A 23248-nucleotide genomic window follows, 5' to 3' on the forward strand; every position below is an offset into this window, starting at 1 on the left:
GTAAAGATGGATCCCTACTTCTGAGGATCTTAACTGTAATCCTGCCTGATGCTTTCAAGAGCTGCCTTGCGGTCCCCAGAGTTTCCCTTGTCACCTTTTAAAGATGTTTTAATCCCCACCACAAGTCCTGGGTATGACCACATAGAAACCAGCTGTGTGACGGTTTGCATATGCTTGGCCCGGGGAGTGGACCGATTAGAGGGTGTGGCCTTGTTGGAGTAGGCGTGGCCCTGTTGGAGTAGGTGTGGCCTTGTTGGAGTGGGTGTGTCACTGTGGGCGTGGGTTTAAGACCCTCGTCCTAGCTGCCTGGAAGCCAGTATTCTGCTCGCAGCCTTCAGATGAAGATGTAGAACTCTCAGCTCCTCCTGCACCATGCCTGCCTGGATGCTGCCATGCTCCTGCCTTGATGATAATGGACTGAACCTCTGAATCTGTAAACCAGCCCAAATTTATGTTGTCCTTTATAAGGCTTGCCTTGGTCATGGTGTCTGTTCACAGCAGTGAAACCCTAACTAAGACAAGCTGTAACTCTCTTTGCAAAGTCTGTACCCACACTTGAGGATGTATAACTTTCTGAAACTCTATTCTCCTCTCTCTCTCTCTCTCTCTCTCTCTCTCTCTCTCTCTCTCTCTCTCTCTCTCTCCAAGGTATCTCTGTGTAGCCCTGGCTGTCCTGGAACTCCCTCTGTAGAACAGGCTGGTCCTGAACTCACAGAGATCTGCCTGCCTCTGCCTCTAGGGTGTTGGGCACACACACTTCTTGTGATTGTGTGTGTGTGTGTGTGTGTGTGTGTGTGTGTGTGTGTGTACAATAGCATTCATGTGGAGGTCAAAGCACGACTTTCCTTCCATCATGGGTCCAGGGGATGGAGTTCAGGTGACCAGGCTTGGTGACAGGTGCTTTAACCTGCTGAGCCATCATGCTGGGTCAGCAGCTCTCTGAGAAGCCCACACTCGTGCTCTCAAGTGTGTCCTCCTTCCCTCTGAGTATCTCGCTTTCTCAGAGCCCTCATGCTTAAGCCTGCATTTGAATATTCTTATTGTGGGCCTGAAGACATGACTCGGTACTCGGTGGCTAGTCGCTCGCCCTTGCTGCTCTTCCAGGGGAAATGAGGTCCGCCCCTACCATCCACATGGTAGCTCTCAGCTTCTTTTCACTCTACCTCTATGGGACCTGACATTCTCCCCTGACCTCCATGCTTGCCCCTTCAGTCTTTGTGAGCCTCTGTGAGTCCTGCTTAGTTGATTCTGTGGGCTATGTTCTCCTGGTGTCCTCTACCCTCCCCCTTGCTCCTACAATTTCTTCCCCTTTTTCTTAGGAGTTCCCTGAGATCCAAGGAGAGGGACTAAGTGGAGATTTCCAATTTGGATTCTCTCTCTCGATCTCTTTCTGCCTAGTGTTTGACTGTGGATCTCGGCATCTGCTCCCGTCATCTACAGGAGAAGCCTTTCTAATTGTGATTGGGCTAGGCACCCTTCTGTGAGTATAGCAGAATATCATTAGGAGTTGTTTTATTGATTTTTTTCTTCTATTCCATGCTCTCCAGCTTCTGGCTGTTGGCCATCCAGGCAGTGCTGGGTGTAGCCCCCACTGTGGCTGCGACCTCAGATTACACTAGTCTTGGTTGGCCACGCCCACAAGTTCTGTATCTCCACTGCCTACCCAGCCTTGTGGGCAAGGCAGGTTGTAGGTGGAAGGTTTCGTGGCTGGGTTGGTATACCAGTCGCACCACTGGAAGCCTGGCATGGTTACAGAAGATGCTCTGAATCCTATATTACTAGGAGACCTCACTAGGGTTGCTCTTAGAGAATCCTCAGGGGTTTCTACTGCCCTACGTTTCCATAGCAACCCTCCCCCCAACTGCCCTCCAATTCCAGTTGTCTCTCCCCATACTCTCCCCCTCTGTCCTTCCAAAAAAAATCTTTACTAAAATCTAGATGTATCTTTTTTTGGGTCCTAACTTTGTTTCAGAAACTGACTAGCCCTAAAATTCTTTTATTTTTTTCATTGACACCACAATTCCAGTTGGTCTGAGTCAAGGGAAACAAAGTCTAAGGACCCCCAAGGGTGCTGAGGGTGACAGTGGGAGCTGTGCCTACTGCCAGCCCAAAGTATTGACAGCCCCACTGGATATATATGTGTGTGTGTGTATATATATATATATATATATATATATTGGTTCTTTTTTTCGGAGCTGGGGACCGAACCCAGGGCCTTGCGCTTCTTAGGCAAGCACTCTACCGCTGAGCTAAATCCCCAACCCCTATATTTTTTTTAAAGATTTATTATGTACATAGTGTTCTGCCTGCATATATGCCTGCATGCCAGAAGAGGGTGCCAGATCTCGTTCTAGATGGTTGTGAGCCACCACGTGGTTGCTGGGAATTGAACTCAGGACCTCTGGAAAAGCGTTCAGTGCTCTCTGAGCCATCTCTCCAGCTTCCCACTGGAAATTTTTTAGGGATATTTCAAAGGTCCCTCAAACTCAAAGCCTCCTCATCCGCTGCTGGTCCCTCACGACTCTATGGAACATTTGCATCTAAGTAGCCCAGCAGCAGGAGGAATCTGTCATCCCTGTGAGCTCTCCCTGGAGCCTATATTTGGCCCATCTCTCAATCCTTTTGGTCAGGTCCAAAAGGACCAAAGGCTACAGTGATGCCTATTAGCACACCAAATCGAATGCTAGTCCCAGGTTTTCTGAGCATCGGAAAAAACCTGTTATAGGGTCCATGACAGCTCTCAGCCCCACCCACTACCCTGAACTTCTCTAGCTCATGGCCTTCGCTCTCCCAAACTTCTCATCCTGTATAACCCTGCCATTTTAGTCATATACTCTTTGGGCCTCTTGGCTTTCTCTTTTTGTTCAGTCTGTCTGTCCTCTCTTGCCTCCCATCCCTGTCTTCTTTCATGGTCAAGTCCAGTCAGCTGGCCATGTTTCCCTCCCTGATCTGGACTCTTCCAGATACCTCTGGCTATACACTCTCTCATTTCTTCCCCTCAACCATACTTTGGAGTGATCATGTCCTCAGCCTTCTTCCAGAAGGCTTCTTCTTCTTCATCCCTCCCTGTCTGAACTGGCACAGCCATTCTTGCTAACTGTTTCCTAAATTAAGGCTACATTCATCTATTTAAAATGCAAAAAAGGGGGGAGGGAAGAAAAAGAAAGAGAAAGAAATAGAGAGAGAAACCCACACCAAACCTTGGTGTGGCGTGTGGTGCCGATATTTGGGAGACCAGGAACTCAGGGTCATTCTCAGCTATATTAGGGGCTCCTGGCCAGGAGGAAAAAAAAGAGAAATAGTCTTGCTTTTTCTTTTTCATAATTTTTAAAAATTATGAACATTTTTAAAAGTTATTTGGGCTGGAGAGATGGCTCAATGGTTAAGAGCACTGACTGCTCTTCCAGAGGTCCTGGGTTCAATTCCCAGCAACCACATGGTGGCTCACAATCATCTGTAGTGGGATCTGATGCCCTCTTCTAGTGTAGCTGAAGACAGTGACAGTGTGCTCATATAAAAATAAATAAATCTTTTAAAAACTTACCTTATTTTGTGTATGAATGTTTTGCCTGCATACATGTCTTTGTGTCTGGTATCCATGAAGGCCAGAAGAAGGTCTTGGGTCCCCTGGAACTGTAACTACAGAGAGCTGTGAGCCACCATGTGGGTGACTCAGGTTCTCTGGGAGAGCAGCCAGTGCTCTTAACCACTGAGCCGTCTCTCCAGCCCCTGGCCTTGCTTTTTCAAGTTCAGTATCATTTTTAAACACATAAGAAGATTAAGGATGGGGCTGGAGAGATGGCTCAGTGGTTAACAGCACTGATTGCTCTTCCAGAGGTCTTGAGTTCAATTCCCAGCAACCACATGGTGGCTCACAACCATCTGTAATGGGATCTGATGCCCTCTTCTGGTGTGTCTGAAGACAGCAACAGTGTACTCATTAAATCAATCAATCAATCTTAAAAAATACTAAAGAAAATATTTCTAAAATTTAAAAATAAAAGATTAAGAATTGGACAACAGACTCTTTCTCAGAAAAAAAATAGGCCAGCTTTGGGTTGGCCAGATGGCACAGCATATAAAGGTGCTTGCCACCAAGCCTGCCAACCTTAGTCTGAGCCCTAGAGCAAACTGACTCCTCTGTCTGCATGCAGACAGACACACACACACACACACACACACACACACACACACACACACCACCAGATAAAATCTTTGTTTGTTTGATTGTTTGTTTTTCTCTTTTTAAAAGAATTATTTATTTATTTTATGCATATGATTAGGGTTAGGAAAGACTCATGGAGGGATGGTCGTGTTATGTGACATGATGGAGTGTCAGAGGCTGGAGTGATGGATCCACAAGTCACTGGAACGCCCAGGGTGTCCAGCAACTACTAGAAACCAGAGTAGCAAATGGGGATTCTGCCCAGCAGGCTTCAAGGGAGCATGGCCTTTCCAGTGCCTTAAGTTTTGGACCTCCAGACTCCTCCTGGAGTCTTTTTATTTCTCGGCATAATTTTTTTCTTCATGTGAACTCAGGACCTCTGGAAGAGCAGCCAGAGCTCTTAACTGCTGAGCCGTCTCTCCAGCCTCTCTCCAGCCCCCTGACTGGTTTCTTGAAACAGGGTCTCTGTAGTTCTCTCAGTTTGGAGCTTGCTTTACAGTTCAGGCTGCCCTCAAACTCACAAGAGATCCTCTTGCCTCTGGCTCCTGAGTGCTGGTTATTAAAAGCATGTGCCCCTGTGATGTGGCCTTTATTGTAGCTATGAGGGAGAGAACAGCCAGAAGCATCTGGAAGAGTCTGAGAAAGAAAGTCGTGGACTGAGCATGGACAGATGACTGGATCTGAGGAGGAGCAGAGAGGGAGAGATGAAGACAAGACCAAGAGGGCACAGAGCTGAAGTCACAGGAACGTGAGGAGAAATGAGTGGCTGGGGAGGGAAGCCCACCAATCAGTGAAGGCTATCGGAGGGAGCACCTGGAGGCTGGCATGCTCTTTGCTACCCTGCTGATGGCCATTTGTTCCTTCTGCCAGTGACAAGGGAAATGGCTCCTTTGATAGAGGGTAGCAATAAATAGCTGGGCATGGTGACCCACACATTTAATCCCATCAGCAGCAAGCAGATCTCTGAGAGTTCGAGGCCAGCCTGGTCTACCTAGTAAGTTCCAGGATAGCCCGTGCTGTCTCAAAAACCAATCAAAACCAAAAAACAAAGGTATATACTGGGTGCATGTCTGAACAGTGCATGTGGAGGCATTGGTTCAGAAATACGAGGTCGGGGTTGGGGATTTAGCTCAGTGGTAGAGCGCTTGCCTAGCAAGTGCAAGGCCCTGGGTTCGGTCCCCAGCTCCGAAAAAAAAAGAATTAAAAAAAAAAAAAAGAAACAAAAACAGAAATACGAGGTCATCCTCAACTACCTAGTGAATTTGAGGCCATACTTAGCAAAGAATGAGAGAGGGAGAGAGAATATGAGAATTTTTACTGCTGAGGGTTTGAGGGTTGGTTCAGTGGCATTGCTGAGGGAGGCCCTGAGTTCAGTTGCAAGCACCACAAAAACAAAACAGAATGAATAAAATACTAATGTCCTAAGGGGAAGGTAGAAAGGTTAACATTTTTTTTTAAAGATTTATTTATTTATTATATATAAGTACACTGTAGCTGTCTTCAGATACACCAGAAGTGGGCATCGGATCTCTTTACAGATAGTTGTGAGCCACCATGTGGTTGCTGGGAATTGAACTCAGGACCTCTGGAAGAGTAGTCGGGTGCTCTTAACCGCTGAGCCATCTCTCCAGCCCAAGGTTAACATTTTAAACTAAAAATTTACATTTATTTATTTTATTGGGTGGGCAGGAGTGTGGAGATCAGACAACTACAAGAAGTCTGCTCTATCCTTCACCTGGCAGGAATTGGAGCTGTTAACTCATTTTTCCTGTGCACAAGAGCCATCTTCTGAAAACTTCTGAGCCATCTCACTAGCCCAAAAAGGTCAACACTGAAAAACTAGCACAAACCTGGTGGTGGTGCAAGCCTTTACTCCTAGCCCTTGGAAGGCAGAGGCAGGTATATCTCTGAGTTCGAAGCCAGTCTGATCTATAGCCTGAGTTCCAGGACAACCAAGGCTACACAGTGAAACCCTGTCTTGAAAAACAAAACAAAAATAATAAAAACTATCACAAAAGTGACTTTAGAATCATTCTATCATAACAGTTACCAGGGATTGAACCCACAGTGTGGCATTCACTGTGTATACACTAGCTCATTCATTGCCCCCTAAAGTCAGACAAGGTAAATACTAATTAATAGAACCTATTTAAATAGCCGGAAAACACAACTCCAGGGAGTTTACTTTTTTTTTTTTTTTTTTGGCTAGGTTAACTCAAGTGGTGTTCCCTATGCCTTGCCGCTCACCTCTCTCACAAGACGCGCCCTTAGTCGGCCCCACCCGTCTGAGCCCCCACTCCGCCCAGGACTCCCATCTTTGCTCTCGTCCGGATCCACCATGCCTCGCCCTTGTTGGCCGCACCCTTCGCTAGGCTCCGCCCTTCACCCAGGTTCTTCTAGCCTTTGGGCTGGCCCTTCCCCGCCCATCAGACCCCGCCCCCGACAGGCCCCGCCCATCTTGGAGGAGTGATGCCTGCAGTTGCGGGCCATGGCCGCAGAGCGGCAGCCGCGTGACTCGGGCTGGGCCGCTCTGGGCCGCGCTCCTCGTTCACCGTCGGACTCGGCTCCGACTGCTAGTGGCAGCCCTGCCCGCGCCGAGAGTCGACCTGCCAGGCTCCTGAGCAGCGGACCTACCACCTCGGCTCCTCCGGGCCGGACCGAGGCCGCAAGCAGCACCGCGGGGTGTGGGGCGGACCCAGGATATGAAATGACAACGTCAACCCTCCAGGTACTTGGGTGCGGCGCGCCTGCGGAGGCCAAAGGCGGCAGGGCCTGCGGGCCGCGGAGCGGGCGGGCGGTGGCCTCCTCGGAGCCCAGCCTGGCGGTCCCTGTCAGGCCGCCTCATCCCACCTGTACTGCAGCCTCTCCCGCGCTCAGAGCCCGAAGGACGTCCCCACTGGGCCTCGGCCCAAGATGAACCGGCGGGCGGGAGCCCAAGTCGCGCAGCCGAGGCTGAACTGCCGCCTTGCAGCGGCGCCGCCTCCCCCTGAGCGCGCCCGGGTCCGGCTGGTCGCTCTGGGAGCGGCGTTCACTCGCTCCTGCCAGGCACCCTGGCAACTCCCTGAGCTTCTTCCAATGAGCCCCTGGTTTCGCGGCCAGCTACCCTTCATTCATTTCCTCCGCCGTGCAGGGCGACGCTGGGGTGGCACCGCCCGGATGAAGGAAGGGCTCATTCTAGAGCTGTCAGAAAGCGTAAACATGTTCAGGCCTCAGGCTTATGTTTAAATCCCAGCCCTGCCACTCACTAGCGTGCCTAGGTTTTGGATGTTGGATTTCTTCATCACTAAAATAGGCAGTGCCCTTGTAGGGTGGTTGTCAGCCTAAGACAGAATAATCCAGGGAAAGCATTTGTAACATAGGTTCAGCATATCATGTTCTTGGCAAGCCTTTGCTAATAAAGTAAGCTCTTGGGCAGAATCAGGTAAGACTATGAAGGAAGGGACTTTAGCCAGAGCATCAAAGAGTAAGCCATACTCACATACCTGGTGGGGGATGGGGGAATGGCTGCTCCAAATGGAAATACAGGAGTGGGAGTAAATCGGAGTTCAAGATTTGAAATTAGATGGAATTCAGAGCCAGAACCTACCATTCACTGGCAGAAACTATTCAGTTTGTTCTTAAGAGTTAAACCAACTTCAGCCCAACCCCACCTGCCTGACCAGAGTTAGCACTACCTGTGAACCAAAAATATTTTTTCAACTTTTTGGGAAGAGTTTTATGAAGAGATAGCACTCGTGCTGTAACAGTCACCTATTTAAACTGTACCATCCAGTGCTTTTAGAGGTTTGAATGTCACCAGAGAAACTCTATGCTTTTAATGTTCCTTAGCTCTTCTGTCCCATGTAGCATAATCTGTGGCATGGCCTATTCTAGACCCTTTATTTGTGTGTTGTTGTTGGGGTGTGTGTTTATGTACGATGTGCATGTGTATGAGCATGTCAGTGTCAGCACACCCATTCCCATCCCACTGCCCGTGTGGGGAGGTCAGAGGATAGGCATCAGTTCTCTAATGGATGCTGAATTCAGGCTGTCAGGCTCCATTAGGAAGTGGATTTTTTTTTCCTGAAATTTCCTTTATTCTTTGACGATTCATACATGTAAACAATGAGTCTGGGTCATGTGTGCTTCCAACTCCTCCCCAAGCCCACCCACCCCCATCCTCCCTCTCTTTTGTTTATTAATAACCCACTTCATCCAGTTAGTGCTCCTAAGTGCTGACTGGTCTTAGCGATTCATCGTGTGCAGGTAAGCTGCATTTCACAGCACCCTTCCGCTTTTTCCTCACCTCTTCCTTTTTTTCCTTGTGCCTGGGGTCAGCGGTTGATACAGTCCCACTTAGGGCTAAGCCCTCAATACACTTACTGTCAGTTAGGAGTCTCTGCATTAACTGTTAACCTCTAAGAGGAGAGAAGCTTCTCTGGCCTAGATTAGATCTGTGGATATAAGTATAAATATTTAGAAGGCAGTTCAGCATCGTGTCACCTAATAAAACAACACTGATCCCTAAGCCATGGGTTTCTGACCAGGTCTCAATTCTTCCCTATACAGCAGGCCTCAGATCTAAGCCAAATATAGTTGAGCATCCCCATAGCCTTTGTGCTACTGTTGGACCAATGAGCTCGGCTTGCCTGGCGGTCAGTACTGTAGCATGCAGTTGACTTCGGGAATACTATGATGTCTTTTCTTTCCCAGAGACTAGTACTGTGAAAGGCAGGCCACAGGCAGTTTCTGCTTGGTTTCTTTTTCTTTGTTTTTTGTTTTGTTTTGGGGACAGAGTTTCTCTGGGTAGCCCTGACCGTCCTGGAACTCAGGTTTTAAACTAGGCTGGCCTCAAACTCAGCGATCACCCACCTCTGCCTTTGGAGTGCTGGGATTAAAGACAAGTGTCACCAGCACCTGGCTGAAGTTTTCTTTAAAAGGACTCATAAAATACGTGGTTCTCTGTGACTGACTTGGTTGGCTTAGCCTCATATCTCAGTTTACATTGTTTAAATGACGTGGGGAAAGGGACTTTCAGGCTTTCATGACATAATTTGAAATTCAGATTTGGTGCCTATGAATAGTTTATTGGCCGCTGTCCTAGCTCATGTCTGTAACTGCATCGGTGCTGCAGAGATTATATGGCTCACAAACCCAATACACTTGCCGACTGGGCTTTTACAGACATCCTGTCAGGTCCCTGTGAACACACATTTGTCACACCTTTCCTTCATCTCAGCTTTTGCTATGGGTGTCACTAGAGATGTGGCAGGGCTGGCAGTTTAATTTGTCACCTTACCTCCTGTTATGCAAAGCTGTTTCTCTCCTATGAAACTAAGGCCTCCTTAGCAAGCAAAAAACAGCATTGGTGGTCAGAAAACTGTAGTCCCCAGATAGGTGCTCTAATGGTGTTTAGCAGAGATGAGCCGGGTCTGCTGTGCCTCGGGGACAGGAACCTCAGGTATTGTTCTGAGACTCCATTTTGCTGTTTTATTTTTATGCATGTGTTTGCCTGTGTGTGTGCACCTTGCTTCATGCCTGATGCTCTCAGTGTCCAGAAGGATGTGTCGGATACCCTAGAACTGGAGTCACAGACAGTATTGAGCTACCACATGGGTGCTGGGAATCAAACAAGGTCCTCCGCCAGAGCAGCAGGTACAGCCAGGCTTGGAGGCTGAGGCCAGCCTCGTTTACATTTGGAGTTCCAGGCCAGTCAGAGCACAGAACGAGACCCTGTTTCAAAACAAAACAAAACAAAAAAAAGAATACCATTAACCAGAGTCATCATTCCAGACTCATATTTATTTTGTTGGGAGTGTTTTGCCTGCCTCTATGTCTGTACCAGGGTTTTTGTTGTTGTTTTGTTTGTTTTTGGGGGGTGGGGATGCTCTTTCAAGACAGGGTTTCTCGGTGTGGCCTTGGCTGTCATAGAACTAGCTCTGTAGACCAGGCTGGTCCCTGACCTGCCTCTGCCTCCCAAGTGCTGGGATTAAGGTATGTGTCACCACCACCTACCTACCTACCTATCTATCTATCTATCTATCTATCTATCTATCTATCTATCTATCTATCTATCTATCTATCTATCTTCTGTTACTACTTATTTACTAGGTGACTGGGGAGGCCAGAAGGCAGCATCTGATCCCCTAGCAGAGATTCAAATCAGATTCTCTACAAGAACAACAAATGCTTATAACTGCTGAACTATCTTTTTTTTTTGCCTTATTTTTTAAGTTTTATACATTATTTATTTGTGTGTTTTGAGGTCAGAGGACAACTTTCAGGAGCAGTAGGTTCTCCTTGAGTGTGGGGTCTCTCAGGAATTAGGTGTCTCCTTCCTCCATGGGTTCCAGGAATTTAACTCAGGGCTCCAGGTTTGCACAGTAATTTTACCCACTGAGCCATCTCAGCAGCCCTCTGATCCACTATACTCCATTTTAAAAGGGCAGACCTAAGCAAGTCATACAGAGTGGAAATTCCTAAGAACTGAGAGTGTTGGTTGTAGAGAAAAGAAGCCACTAGGACCAGGTCCTGTCTCCATGGTTTATAAAGAACTGTGGGGGGTGGGGATGTGTGTGGCAAGTATGCTCACCTGCAGGATGGGTCAGCAGGCCATGCCATGTGTGTAGGCAGCAGGGTTCCAAGCATGGCAGTCATCCACATTCTCACTTTTCCATCTCCTCATTCTAGTAAGTTCCTCGCGTGTAGCCTATCTCCTCACTCCAGCCTGGCAGTCTTACAGAGCTGTCTGTGTGCCTTTCTTACAGATGAGGATGGCTAAACAAATGCCCTGGCCCTGCCAAGAGCTGGTCAGGAGGTTGTTGTTTGCAGTGGCTAGAGCGGGGTCTGCAGTGGGATCTGCCTGCCAGGCAGCTAGTGCCACACCAGATGGAGAATTCTGGCCAGGTTTTGTGGATTTAGGAAGCTGTACTTTTTGAAACTGACTTGTATGAAGCTGATGGTTCAGCTCAGAGTGTGGGCCTGCAGAGACTTGAGCTTCCCAAAGGTGTCACTCAAGAGTTCTTAGAGAGCCAGCAGGCAGTTCCCTCCACGGCGCTTTTGTTCTGGGAGTTACTTACTGGTTTTATCATGTGGTTGAGCTTTCCTTCTCAGGCATCAGCTTTAGGCAGTTCAAGAAAATTATTTTCTTCTGCCCTAGAGTGACCTGGGCAGTAGAGAGGGCTAGAGGTGTCTTTGAATCTTTCTCTTGGATTGAAACTATCAGGTTCATGAAGGGCTTTCTTAACTGGCTGCATTTTGTGGGGAGGAAGGGTCTGGACCAATTATGGTTTCTGACTTTGCTAAGCAAGTCCATCTTTCCCTTGGAGCATTGAGATAGACTCGGATTTGTTCTGTGGGCCTGCCTTTGGAGCCCCAGATCCAGACATTAATGTCAGTTTCCATTAGCCAAGCTCCAGAACAGGATGGAGGAAGGGGTGGCATCTGACCATTGAACTCCCTAGGAAGGCCAGCTGTCTTTTCAAGCCCTTCTAGTTGGTGGCAGGAAAGTAGGGCAACGTAATGGCCTGCAACCAATAAACCACAGGCCTGGCACTAACTCCCATCTTATCTCATCCTACTGCTTGTGACTCCAGAGGCTTTTTGGATCCCTCAGGGGAGCACTAGCTATATGCCTTGCCTTTCCAGAAAGCCATCGATCTGGTGACAAAAGCCACAGAAGAGGACAAAGCCAAGAACTACGAGGAGGCACTTCGGCTCTACCAGCATGCTGTGGAGTATTTCCTCCACGCCATCAAATGTGAGTCACTCTGGGGTCCCCTGGCTGCAGTGCCCTGGAAGAGAAGGGCAGGCACATGGGGCTCAGGGAGGCCACTGGGTTTCTCTTTTTGCAGATGAAGCCCACAGTGACAAAGCCAAGGAGAGCATTCGAGCAAAGTGCATGCAGTACCTAGACAGAGCGGAGAAGCTGAAGGATTATTTAAGAAACAAAGAGAAACATGGCAAAAAGCCAGTCAAAGAGAATCAGAGTGAAGGCAAGGGGTGAGTGTGCGGGACTGTACAGCTCATGGGGCCAGAGTTCCCAAGTGCGTGCTCCTGTTTCTTGGGGTTGCTGTCATTCTTGATGCTAGAGCTGTCTTGGACTTCTATTGCACCCTTCTTAATGGGGTATCTAGCTACTCGTGATAAAAACACCAGCAGTTGCTTGCTTGCTTGCTTTTTTCTTTCTTTCTTTCTTTCTTTCTTTCTTTTTTAATATTTTAGCTGTTTAATTTTTTTCCATCTTTATTAACTTGAGTATTTCTTATTTACATTTCGATTGTTATTCCCCTTCCCAGTTTCCGGGCCAACATCCCCCTAATACCTCCCCCTCCCCTTCGTTATGGGTGTTCCCCTCCCCATCCTCCCCCATTGCCGCCCTCCCCCCAACAATCACGTTCACTGGGGGTTCAGTCTTAGCAGGACCCAGGGCTTCCCCTTCCACTGGTGCTCTTACTAGGATATTCATTGCTACCTATGAGGTCAGAGTCCAGGGTCGGTCCATGTATAGTCTTTAGGTAGTGGCTTAGTCCCTGGAAGCTCTGGTTGCTTGGCATTGTTGTTCATATGGGGTCTCTTGCCCCTTCAAGCAGTTGCTTTCATTGAGCAGAAAACAGTGTCTGATTTCCCAGGATGGAAGATGGATTGAGAAAGGGACAGGAGATGGGTACACAGGAGCATCTGAGGATGGAAAGAAGTGAAGGCTGGGCAGCCACTGGCTGGTGGCTGAGAGCGCATTTCCCTTTAGCAGTTTTGTGTTGTTTCGAGACAAGCTTTTGTTATGTAGTTTTGAATTTATTAACTTATATATTTTTTTTTAGTAAGTCTTTTTTTTTTTTTTCTTTTCTTTTCTTTTTTTTCGGAGCTGGGGACTGAACCCAGGGCCTTGTGCTTGCTAGGCAAGCGCTCTACCACTGAGCTAAATCCCCAACCCCTTATATATTTTTTTTTAATTTTAAACTTCATGTCTTCTTTGCCCTTTGAATTCTCTGGAGTGGCGATTCCATGTTATTTGCCTGTTTTTTGAGTTCATCTGAAATTACAGTGACTTGACTTGATGTTCTTTAAGTTCCCCTGAAACACATTGTCCTCATTAGCCCTTAGGAAAAGGTAGCTGCCAATGTCCTTATTTCTTTAATGAAGAATGGAGAATGGGTTTTAAATGTTTTCTGAGGGATTGTGGCACTCACATGTAGATATCTCTTTGCTTGTCCCTCACCAGTGCTGAACCAGCAATGCTCACACAAGTGCACATGCACATGCACAGGTGTGTGTGCTACTAGAGCTAGAGACTCCTTGCTCCCAGAATGGAGAGCCAACTTGATCTTTTGTTTCCTTTCTTAGTAGTGACAGTGACAGCGAAGGGGATAATCCAGAGAAAAAGAAATTACAAGAACAGTTGATGGGTAAGAGGCCTGAGGCCCATGGTAATAGAAGCGGTGTGGCATGGGTTCTTTCTGGGGTCTATTTGTGCCCATGGGTCAGTCTGGGGTCCTCCTCCTTGTAGGTGCTGTTGTGATGGAGAAGCCCAACATTCGGTGGAATGATGTAGCTGGACTGGAGGGAGCTAAAGAAGCTCTCAAAGAAGCTGTGATTTTGCCGATAAAATTTCCACACTTATTCACAGGTAAGAATATAGCATGTTGCACACCTTTGATCCCAGCATTCAGGAGGCAGAGGTAGGTGGACCTCAGAGTTCAAGACCAGCCTGGTCTACATATTAAGCTCTACAACAGCTAGGGCTATTCAGAAAAACTATGCCTTAAAAAAATAAAAATAAATAGAATATAGTCACTAGCCCTACCATAGGTAGGTATAAAACTACCAGCATGAGGAATGTAGCTTGGGGTTCCACCCTCAGTGTCTCAGAGCATGTGGTAGGTAGCCTCATATCCTCAGGGGACAGCTTCCCTCACAGAGGGCAGATTCTGGTCTTGCTGCCTGTGTGTCTGTCCTGCTCACCACAGCTGTCTACCATGTGACTTGTTTTTTTCCTTTTGTTGGGATGGAATATGGGACCTAGGCAAACACTATAACCCTGAACCTGACCCTAATTCTTCATTTTCCTAGCATCAAAAATGATGTTTTTGTGAGCTGGGAATATAGCTTTAATGATAGTTTTTCCACCATGTGTAAAGCCCTGGGTCTGGTTCTCAGCATCACAGAAATTGGATGTGGTGTATCTCACTGTCCTTCCTGTGGGCTCAGCATTTGGAAGGCAGGATGATCGGAAGGTTGGGGCTGTTCTTGGCTAGATTAGGAGTTGTAGGCCAGCCTGAGATGCATAAGACTTGAATTCGGGGGGTTGGGGATTTAGCTCAGTGGTAGAGCGCTTAAGTCCCCAGCTCCAGGAAAAAAAAAAAAAGAAAGAAAAGAAAAAAAAAAAAGACTTGAATTCGGAATAGACCATCTTAGTGAGCAAGCAGAGTCAGGAACCAGAGCTGGCCAATTCCCTTGTCAAGGACATGGCACCAATTAGCAAGATGAGATCTGAGTTCCCAACAGGTGTTTGGACTCTCTCTTCTTGTAGTGACTATGACTTTATTTTTTATAACTTTGTTTCGGGATTTGTTTTGTGTGTACTGGTGTCTTGCCTACATATATGTCTGTGTATCATGTTTGTGTAGTTGCCTTGATGGCCAGAAGAATGCTGGATCCCCTGGAATTAGAATTAGTTATGACCTGCCTTGTGAGTGCTGGGATCAAATCCAGGTCTTCTGGAAGAGTATTCAGTGCTATTAACCAAGCCATCTCTCCAACCCCACAACTTGATTGATTATGTATACGTAGTATGTTCGTGCATAATTATATATATGTTCCCATGTGTGGGGATACATTATGTGTACATGTATATGGGGTTAAGAGGATGATGTCAGGTGTCTTTTTCAGTTGCTCTCCACCATATGACAGAGAGATGGGGTTGGTGGGAGGCAGGGCCAATACTTACTTAACCCCAAAACTTGATGATTAAGTTTGTCTGGCCAGCTTACTCTAGGTATCCCCGCTCTGCTTTCCAAACACGGGGTCACAGGCAGGCTACTTCTCTTGCCTGGTATTTATTTTCCCAGATGTGGGAAGGTGAACTTTAATGCTCATGCTTGCAGGACAAGCATTCTGCCTCCTGAGCAGGCTTCTCCTGCCCTGCCTTCAACTTTTCAACTTTCCTTTCTTCCTTTTCGCCATCAGGAAACAGCTGAGTTCTGTTCATTCTTTAATTACAGGCAAACGTACTCCTTGGCGAGGCATACTGCTCTTTGGGCCCCCAGGCACAGGCAAGTCCTACCTGGCCAAAGCCGTGGCAACAGAAGCCAACAACTCTACCTTCTTCTCTGTGTCCTCCTCGGATCTGATGTCTAAGTGGTTGGGGGAAAGCGAGAAGTAAGTCAGCCATCAGCTACGCTACAGCAGCTTTGGCAGCTGCTGGTAGTCCAGTTTCCTAGCCCCTTGGAAATCACTTCCCAGAGGAGCTGCTGTTGGATAATCAGGGATACTAGTCAGAAGAAGCTCTTACTTCTTGAGATGCTGTCCTGATACACAGATGTCTGGAAACTTGGAAAAGATGAGACATTCCTGTAATCCTAACACTCAGGATACACAGGCAGAAGGATTACAAGTTCAAGGTCAGCCTGCTCTGTATAATTGGACCTTGTCTCAAAACAAAGGAGCAAGAAAGATGGCTCAGGGGTTCAAAGGACCTGGGTTTAACTCTCAGCACCCACAACAGGCAGTTCACAACTGTCTATAATTCCAATTCCAGGGCATCTGACATCCCACACAGACATACATGCAGGCAGAACACCAATGTAAGTAAAATAAAAATGGGGAAATGAACCAATTGTAAATATGTATCATTTTGTTTGTTTTCTTTTTGGTTTTATGAGACAGAATTTCATGTACCCCAGGCTGGTTACAGTCTCCATCAGTAGCAGAGGCTGACCTTGAATTTCTGATTCTCCTAGCACTACCTCCTAAGTGTTGGGGTAACAGACATGTGTCGTCACACCTGTAGTCAGTTGTATATCTTTTTGGGGGCATCTCATGGGTTTAGCTTATTCCTCAAGATGACTTCCGCTCTTTGATATAAATCTGAGGCTCAGAGAAAGGGAAAGGATTCTTCCCAAGTCCAGAGCTAATGAATGGGGCTCCCCTCCCAAGATTTGAGGCTGATGCCACAGCAACTTCTTGAGGACTTGTCTGCCCTGTTTTTCCTGTTGCCATTTTTTTTTTAGCCTTCCTGTGGGAGAAACACCAGGTCTAACTACTGAGTCTCAGGGTGGGCATGTTTGGGTGGAGTGTCCATGTCTTGACTCCTTTCATACTCTCACAGGCTAGTCAAAAACCTGTTTGAGTTGGCCAGACAGCACAAGCCTTCCATCATCTTCATTGATGAGGTGGATTCCCTCTGCGGGTCACGGAATGAAAATGAGAGCGAGGCAGCCCGAAGGATCAAAACAGAGTTCTTGGTCCAAATGCAGGGTATGTGCTTGTGCCTTGTCACTCTTTGGCTGTCTTCCACCTAAAGGCAACCCAGGGCTCCATTATGTTGCTGCACTGGACACAATGGAGGAGTTACTCCTGATGTCATATCTGCTAGCCTCAGTCAGGCTTGCATCAAAGAGAGAGAAGGTTCTGGGGCCTTTTGTCATATCACCTTCCCATCTCTCAGAACAAGTGCTGCTAGAGGGCCAGGGAAGCCCCAAGACATGGTTTAGTTTCTCATGGGGCCTGGCTGCTCCTGCAGACATTTTCAGTTACTTGTCTCCCGTTCTCCACAGGAGTGGGGAATAATAATGATGGGACTCTTGTTCTTGGTGCCACAAACATCCCCTGGGTGTTGGATTCAGCCATCAGGAGGAGGTGAGTCTCCCCTAGGTGTTGGTATTCTGTCTAAGCTCCACCCCCACAGCTACCTGCAACAGCCAGGTATGCCCCGCCCCACAGTTGCCTGACTAAAAAAGCAGCCCCCTCTTCTTCCTCTTACACCTCTCTTGCTCTTCCTCTTCTTGTGCTCTCTTCCCTGTCCCTTCTCTCCCCACCCCTTCTTCCCTCACATGTCCATGGCTGGCCTCCTTTCCTCTCCTCTTCTACTCTTCTTCTCTCATTAAACCTCTCCACGTGGAACCATGTTGGTTTGGTGTGCTCTGTCCGGGCGCGAGCCGAGATTTAAACCCTAACATAGGAGTCTGTTATCTTTGTCTAGCTATGGTCAGTTTGTGACTAGCCATCTGCCCCCATTTTTCTGGAATCTTCCCAAGTCTATATGTCAAGCAGAGCCCTTTGGTAAAGCTGAGTATTGGGCCTGGATCACTCATTCCAGCATGCTGCCTTTTCCCTCCTACCATTCTGCAGTCAGCTTTCATTTCATGTCATGCATCTTTCTAGGTTTGAAAAGCGAATTTATATCCCATTGCCAGAGGAAGCGGCCCGTGCCCAGATGTTTCGGTTACACCTGGGAAGCACACCTCACAACCTCACAGATGCTAACATCCATGAGCTGGCCCGCAAGACAGAAGGCTACTCAGGAGCAGATATCAGCATTATCGTGCGGGACTCTCTCATGCAGCCAGTCAGAAAAGTACAGTCAGCAACACACTTCAAGAAGGTGAGTGGCAGCAGTGGCTTAGGCAGTGTTACCAGTCAGGAGGTATAGGCAGCCTCTTCAATAGCTTTCTGGCTGCTTAAGGGACATTCTCTGTGGGATACAAGGGTATGTATTAAGTACCCTTGGGCTCTAGGACCAGAGCAGTGCCACACATCCTGTCTGTAGTTACTATTCTGTAGTATAATGCTCTTCAGCTATAGGAAACAAGATAGGCAGGCATCATCATGCTGGAGGGCAGGTACACACAAACCAAACATTTGCACCGTGCCTTACACAGCAAGTAGAAGCAGGACTTGCCCACTCATTGAAGCACATCTTTGCTGAGTGTTTGCTGTGGGATGTACTGTGTGCCAGCCCTGTCCTGAGTGTACAGGAGGCAGTAAAGGAGACAACCAATTAACAAAGTGGAGTGATCAGGAATTCCAGAAGTTAGGAGGTGAGCAGTTTGCTCTAGTAGAAGACAAATTACACTGGAGTGACCTGAGTCAATTCTCGAGGGTTTGGTATGCTTAGGGGGTTTCCCTATTGAGGAGACTTCAGTGAGAGGAACATATTTGCTGCAAGTACATTTATGGGATGAGCCTTGGGGAAGATGAAACATTTGGGGCTACAGGATGATCTGGAGGCCACTAACAGGAAGATCCTACTGTTTATTCAGCTCTGAAACCAGACCAACCTCTTGGATCTCTCAGCCTTTGTTTATTGGTGTGTGTGTGTACACATAGAGATGAGTTTTCTGGGAGATCCAACTCCAGTCATCAGGCTTGGTTACAGAGGCCTTTACCTGCTAAGCCATCTTACTAGCCCACGAGAAACATTTGTTTCTTTTTTTTTTTTTTTTTTTCCTTTTTTTCGGAGCTGGGGACCGAACCCAGGGCCTTATGCTTGCTAGGCAAGCGTTCTACCACTGAGCTAAATCCCCAACCCCGAAACATTTGTTTCTTAAGATGGTTCAATTAGTCCAGGACAATCTCCACAAACTCATCCTATAGTTGAAGATAACTCTGAACTCAAATATCCTGTACTCCTCCTAAGTGCCACAGGCGTTTGCCACCAGGTTTCTTGTCTGACTTGTTTTAAATACTGTGGGGGTGAGGAGGGCAGTATATGCAGGTGTCATGGCATGTTTTGGAGGTAAAAGGACAACTTTTTGGTGTTGGCTTTCTTTTACTTTTACATGGGTTCCACAGACGGAAATCAGGATGACAGGAGACTATCTTTCAGGTCCTCAGACTGCTTTAAAGGCACTTATGCTCCTCCAACTTTGATGACTAGAACCTCCATATCCCCTTCAGCCATCCTTAGGTCCTGATGTACTCTACCACCAAGAACAGCCAGCCTCACTCTCTGTTTGGTTTCAGGTTTGTGGTCCTTCTCGAACCAACCCTAGTGTTATGATTGATGATCTTCTGACCCCATGTTCTCCAGGAGATCCAGGGGCTATAGAGATGACTTGGATGGATGTCCCTGGTGATAAACTCTTAGAGCCTGTGGTTTGCATGGTAAGTGACCCACTGGGAGAGACCAGAAAGTCCAGAGTAAAGACAAGTGTCTTCCTGTTGTCCTGGCTCACAGCCCTCCCAGAGAGTAGCCTTTGTGGTTGTAGGCAGCTGAAGTTCTTGCTGAGATCCTGAGGGTCTTTAAAAGGAAGAGTAGGGGGTTGGGGATTTGGCTCAGTGGTAGAGTGCTTGCCTAGCAAGCACAAGGCCCTGGGTTCGGTCCCCAGCTCCGGAAAAAAAAAGAAAAAAGAAAAAAAAAAAAAAAAAAAAAAAAAAAAAGGAAGAGTAAATTCAAGACACTAATGATCATTCCAAGGCTTGGCTTTTTGGTCCAGAAGGAAGCCAGTGAAAATCTTTTTCACATGGCTCTTGCCTGAATAGTCTAGACTCTTCTACTCTCTCCTGGCAGCTGCCTGCACTGTGGGGTGAATACAGTAACGGAACTACTGCTGGGATGGGCTGAGTAGATGGGTGAAGTAGTCGTTCAGATGGAAGGCACACCTCTTGTCAGTCTAGACAGCATGACAGAGGGGAGTGCTGAGACCCGGAGTCAGCCTTTTCAGCTGCATGCTTGTCTCTGCAGTCGGACATGCTCCGGTCTCTGGCCACTACCCGGCCCACAGTGAATGCAGATGACCTCCTGAAAGTAAAGAAATTCTCTGAGGACTTTGGACAGGAGAGTTAAAGCTTCATGTTGATAATGAAATTGAGAGTCTGACTGGAGCAAATTCATGGGACTTCCCACACCAGTGGCCAGGCAGGGCCTGAAGTCGTGAAGTCAATAGTATTCCCTCTACTGCCTGGCTGCCGACCTAGTAGGATGAAGGAGGGGCCTCGGCAGCTGCAGAGATGCTTCACCATGTAGGACACGTGACACTGGCTCTGCACACTTCACTACTGGATGCTCACACTCTGCCCTGATCTGTTTTTGTCTAACTTTTGTTCCCCTAAATTAATGCTGCTTTGATTTCTGTCTTGTTTATAAATAAAGAGGAAAATCATCTGGAAAGTGTTAAGGAGTGGGAGCCACCAGGCCCCTGCTCTCACTCCTTTCCTCTTAACTTTGGCTACTTGTGAGCTGACTGTGGTAAAGTAGGAAAAGCCATCCCACCCTCCTAAGCTTGCATCTGGAGCTTCAGGTCCTCCTTGCAGGAGCTGATGGCTTCTGTGAGCACAATGCCGTTTCTATCAGGAGAGACGGCAGACAGGCAGGTCTTTATCGCTGCCTTCACTGAGAACTGAGAACTGAGCCCAGCCTCTGCTGGTCCTGTCCTGGAGATGTCTAATAAACCCTTTCCCTTCTTGAGCTACTGGAGTCTTCTTATTTTTGATTCTAGTATGGAGTTCTTGAGAGTAAAGCTTACTTCTGGTAAGGCTCTCTGGATTGCTCTCTGCTTTTCTTAGGAGGGCAGGAAGCAGGGGTGCTCATAAGGCCTGCAAACCCTAAGGCTCAGGCAGACCCCAAACTCCTGATCCTCTTGCTTCCAGCTCTGAAGGGCTGGGATTATAGGAATGGCAATGTTAGGTCTATGTTCCCATGAGACAACCTAGTAACTGCTACTGAATACATAGATGCTGCCCAGTTTAGATGGGCCCCACTGCGTGACACAGATCACAGTAACCTCCAGTAGCTGGTATTCTTCTGTATTTTACTTCCTGATGTTAGGAATCACCCAGGTCCCTCCACTTAAGTACTGTTCCATCCGGAGCTATATATACTCCAGCTGTAAGTTCAAAGCTTGAAAGGGCCAGAACTGAATCTGCAGCCAAGGTTATGTTGGCCTTTTACTGTTTGCTCTGCTCTGATTGAAAGTGGCTACTGGTAGACGCTTTGTTCTTTAGATTTTAATTATATCTCTGTGCAGGGAACAGTGCCTGCGGAGGCCAGGAGGAGGCACTCAACTCCCTGGAGCTGGAGTTACAGGTGCAGTGAGCTGTCTGATGTAAACACTCAGAATTCAACTCTAGTGATTTGCAAGAGCAAATACTCTAGCCTAAGTGCCTAGCTATCCTCAATCATCAGCCTCTCCGCGCACAGAGGACTGGAGTTAAAGATGTGCCACCACACTTTAAAACAGCCTTCCAGTCTTGCAACAGTTCGACACACCTCAGTCCCACACACCTCAGTCCCAACACTCAGGAATGCAGAGGCAGTTAAATCTTTTGAGTTCAAGGCCAACCTGGTCTACACAGTGAGTTCTAGGACAGCAAAGGTTACACAGAGAAACCCTGTCCCAAAAAACAAAACAGAACTTTCAGATATCTGGACTACCTTCTTATCAAGCATTGGCTGTGGGGGTAGAATGTGTTGTCTCACGAAGTCATTTGCACCGAGAATGTTTACCTGCCCACTTCTCTCCGTGGGAAACTGTGAGGAAGTAGCTGCGCCTCCTTCAAGGGGCTATCTGTACTCGTGCTGTAATCATTCCGTCAGATCTGATTTTAGGGCAAGAATTTCTATCACTTATCTCAGTCCAGCACACACCAGCAGTCAGTCCACTGTTTACTGTCAGACTGGAGCCAGTTCCCAGCTGAAGCACAAGATGTGACCACCTTGGCCTGGATGCTGGGTTTCCAGATTCCAATTCAAGAAGAGCTTCAGTCATTCACCTCCATCCAGTGAAGATTGGTAAATGTCCCACTGTCCATCTTGTCGATGAACAAGCATCCATGCAAGTGATCCATCTCATGCTGGATGATTCGGGCTGTCCAACCACTTGCTGACCACACCACTGGCTCTCCTTTTGGGTCCAGTCCTGAAAAAAAAGTTACAGACTCCCAGGGGTGAGGCTTTGCTGAATTCATGTCAACCTCCTGTCCTATTTATAGCCTATCTACAGAGGCAACATCCAAGAGTGAATGTGAGCAACAGCTCTAATCCCTCCCAGAAAGGATACCTCATCTTGGCCCAGTGCCAACTTTTTATTCAGCGTTGATTCCCAGCTCTACTACAGGGCAAGGATAAATCATCAAACTCTTTTCAAGTGTGATTTATCAAAGCTATTGCAGCTTGACACTGTAGCAAATAGTAACCATATATCCTAAACCAACGTAGACTTTAGCGTGGAATAGCTTGTTCCCAAATCCGGGTAAATTTGAGTCCCACTTTCTTACACAAGCCTCCACCATGACAGGTAAACTGGAAAAATCATGTGTGCAAATACAGACAGACACACGTATATGGAAATCTATACCTACCTATGAGTAAAGGAAGAGACAGACTCCATATCTAAGGAATCTACCCTGTTGGCACCCTGTGACCCATCTAGGCAGGGCTGCCCTGCCCTTCAGAAAGTTGTCAGCCCAGAGTTCCGTGTGTTCCTGAGAACTGCTAAGTTTGCACTGTCCCCAGCCAGGAAGAGCAAGGCCACCCCTCTGCCCCAGTCCCCTGCACCTGAGATCTGCACTGCCTGGAAACGAGGCACACACGCCAGAAAGCCGGCGACACTCTCGCAGCCCTCGGGGAAGGTGACTAAGCGGCTGTCCAGCACCCTCAGGCTGGGGTTCACCAGCACACGAAGCGGAAAGGGTTCCATCTGACGCAGCTCGCGCAGGCGTGGTGAGAAGGCACGGAAGAGCCTGTCCGGGAACTCGAGCACCAGCACTTGCAGCGGCACTCCCAGTTGAGGCGCACTCAGGCCCACACAGCCACGCCGTCGCATGACCTGCACCAGCTGCTCCACCAGCCGCTGCAGCTCCGGCCCCGCCAGCTGCTTGGGTTCCACAGGGGCCGCCACGGTGCGCAGCACCGGATCCCCTACCTGGCACACGCGTGTATATGGCGGCTGCGGCGCTCCCCGCACAAGGCGCCTCAAGTACCGCCAGTAGGAGCGCGTGCGCGCGGCGCCCTCTAGACTGGCCGATGAGCTGCAACTCTGCCCCCGGCTCAGAGTGACCCACGCTGGCAACAGCAGCCTGCCCAGCAGCGCCATGGTGCAGGAAAACGCCGCAGCCCGTCCTCCGGCTAGCGCCAGGGACGCTGGGAAGCGTAGTTCCCGCATAACT

The 23248-nt window shown here is 48.0% G+C and overlaps 2 protein-coding genes and 1 long non-coding RNA gene across 6 annotated transcripts; 2 read left to right on the forward strand and 1 right to left on the reverse strand.

Annotated features, from left to right (window-relative positions):
* The first annotated feature begins 320 nt into the window (after nt 1-320).
* Nucleotides 321-20549, forward strand: Vps4a (vacuolar protein sorting 4 homolog A). 4 transcript variants are annotated; one of them, XM_063277786.1, is made up of 13 exons: nt 323-433; nt 4764-4913; nt 6375-6893; nt 11792-11903; nt 11998-12145; nt 13487-13548; nt 13650-13769; nt 15364-15520; nt 16470-16618; nt 16918-16999; nt 17525-17744; nt 19106-19246; nt 19827-20549. In XM_063277786.1, exons 3-13 carry the CDS (start codon nt 6654-6656, stop codon nt 19926-19928), a joined length of 1533 nt encoding a protein of 510 aa, XP_063133856.1. In that variant the 5' UTR covers nt 323-433; nt 4764-4913; nt 6375-6653; the 3' UTR covers nt 19929-20549. The 4 variants fall into 4 exon arrangements, with proteins under 4 accessions (XP_063133857.1, XP_063133856.1, XP_006255622.3 ...); XM_063277787.1 differs by lacking the exon at nt 4764-4913 and having other exon boundaries at nt 321-433; NM_145678.2 differs by lacking the exons at nt 323-433; nt 4764-4913 and having other exon boundaries at nt 6703-6893.
* Nucleotides 15527-15988, forward strand: LOC134483350 (uncharacterized). The gene is made up of 2 exons (XR_010060210.1): nt 15527-15762; nt 15900-15988. It is a non-coding gene; the product is annotated as an uncharacterized LOC134483350 (long non-coding RNA).
* A 519-nt stretch (nt 20550-21068) lies between the features above and the next one.
* Pdf (peptide deformylase (mitochondrial)) lies at nt 21069-23191 on the reverse strand. Its single transcript, NM_001401071.1, has 2 exons — nt 22638-23191; nt 21069-21999 (listed from the first exon to the last, which is right to left on the reverse strand). Exons 1-2 carry the CDS (start codon nt 23173-23175, stop codon nt 21842-21844), a joined length of 696 nt encoding a protein of 231 aa, NP_001388000.1. The 5' UTR covers nt 23176-23191; the 3' UTR covers nt 21069-21841.
* Between the last annotated feature and the right edge of the window lie 57 nt (nt 23192-23248).

The sequence above is a fragment of the Rattus norvegicus genome, chromosome 19 (assembly GCF_036323735.1).
Source record: "Rattus norvegicus strain BN/NHsdMcwi chromosome 19, GRCr8, whole genome shotgun sequence".
In the NCBI taxonomy this organism is placed as follows: Eukaryota; Metazoa; Chordata; class Mammalia; order Rodentia; family Muridae; genus Rattus; species Rattus norvegicus.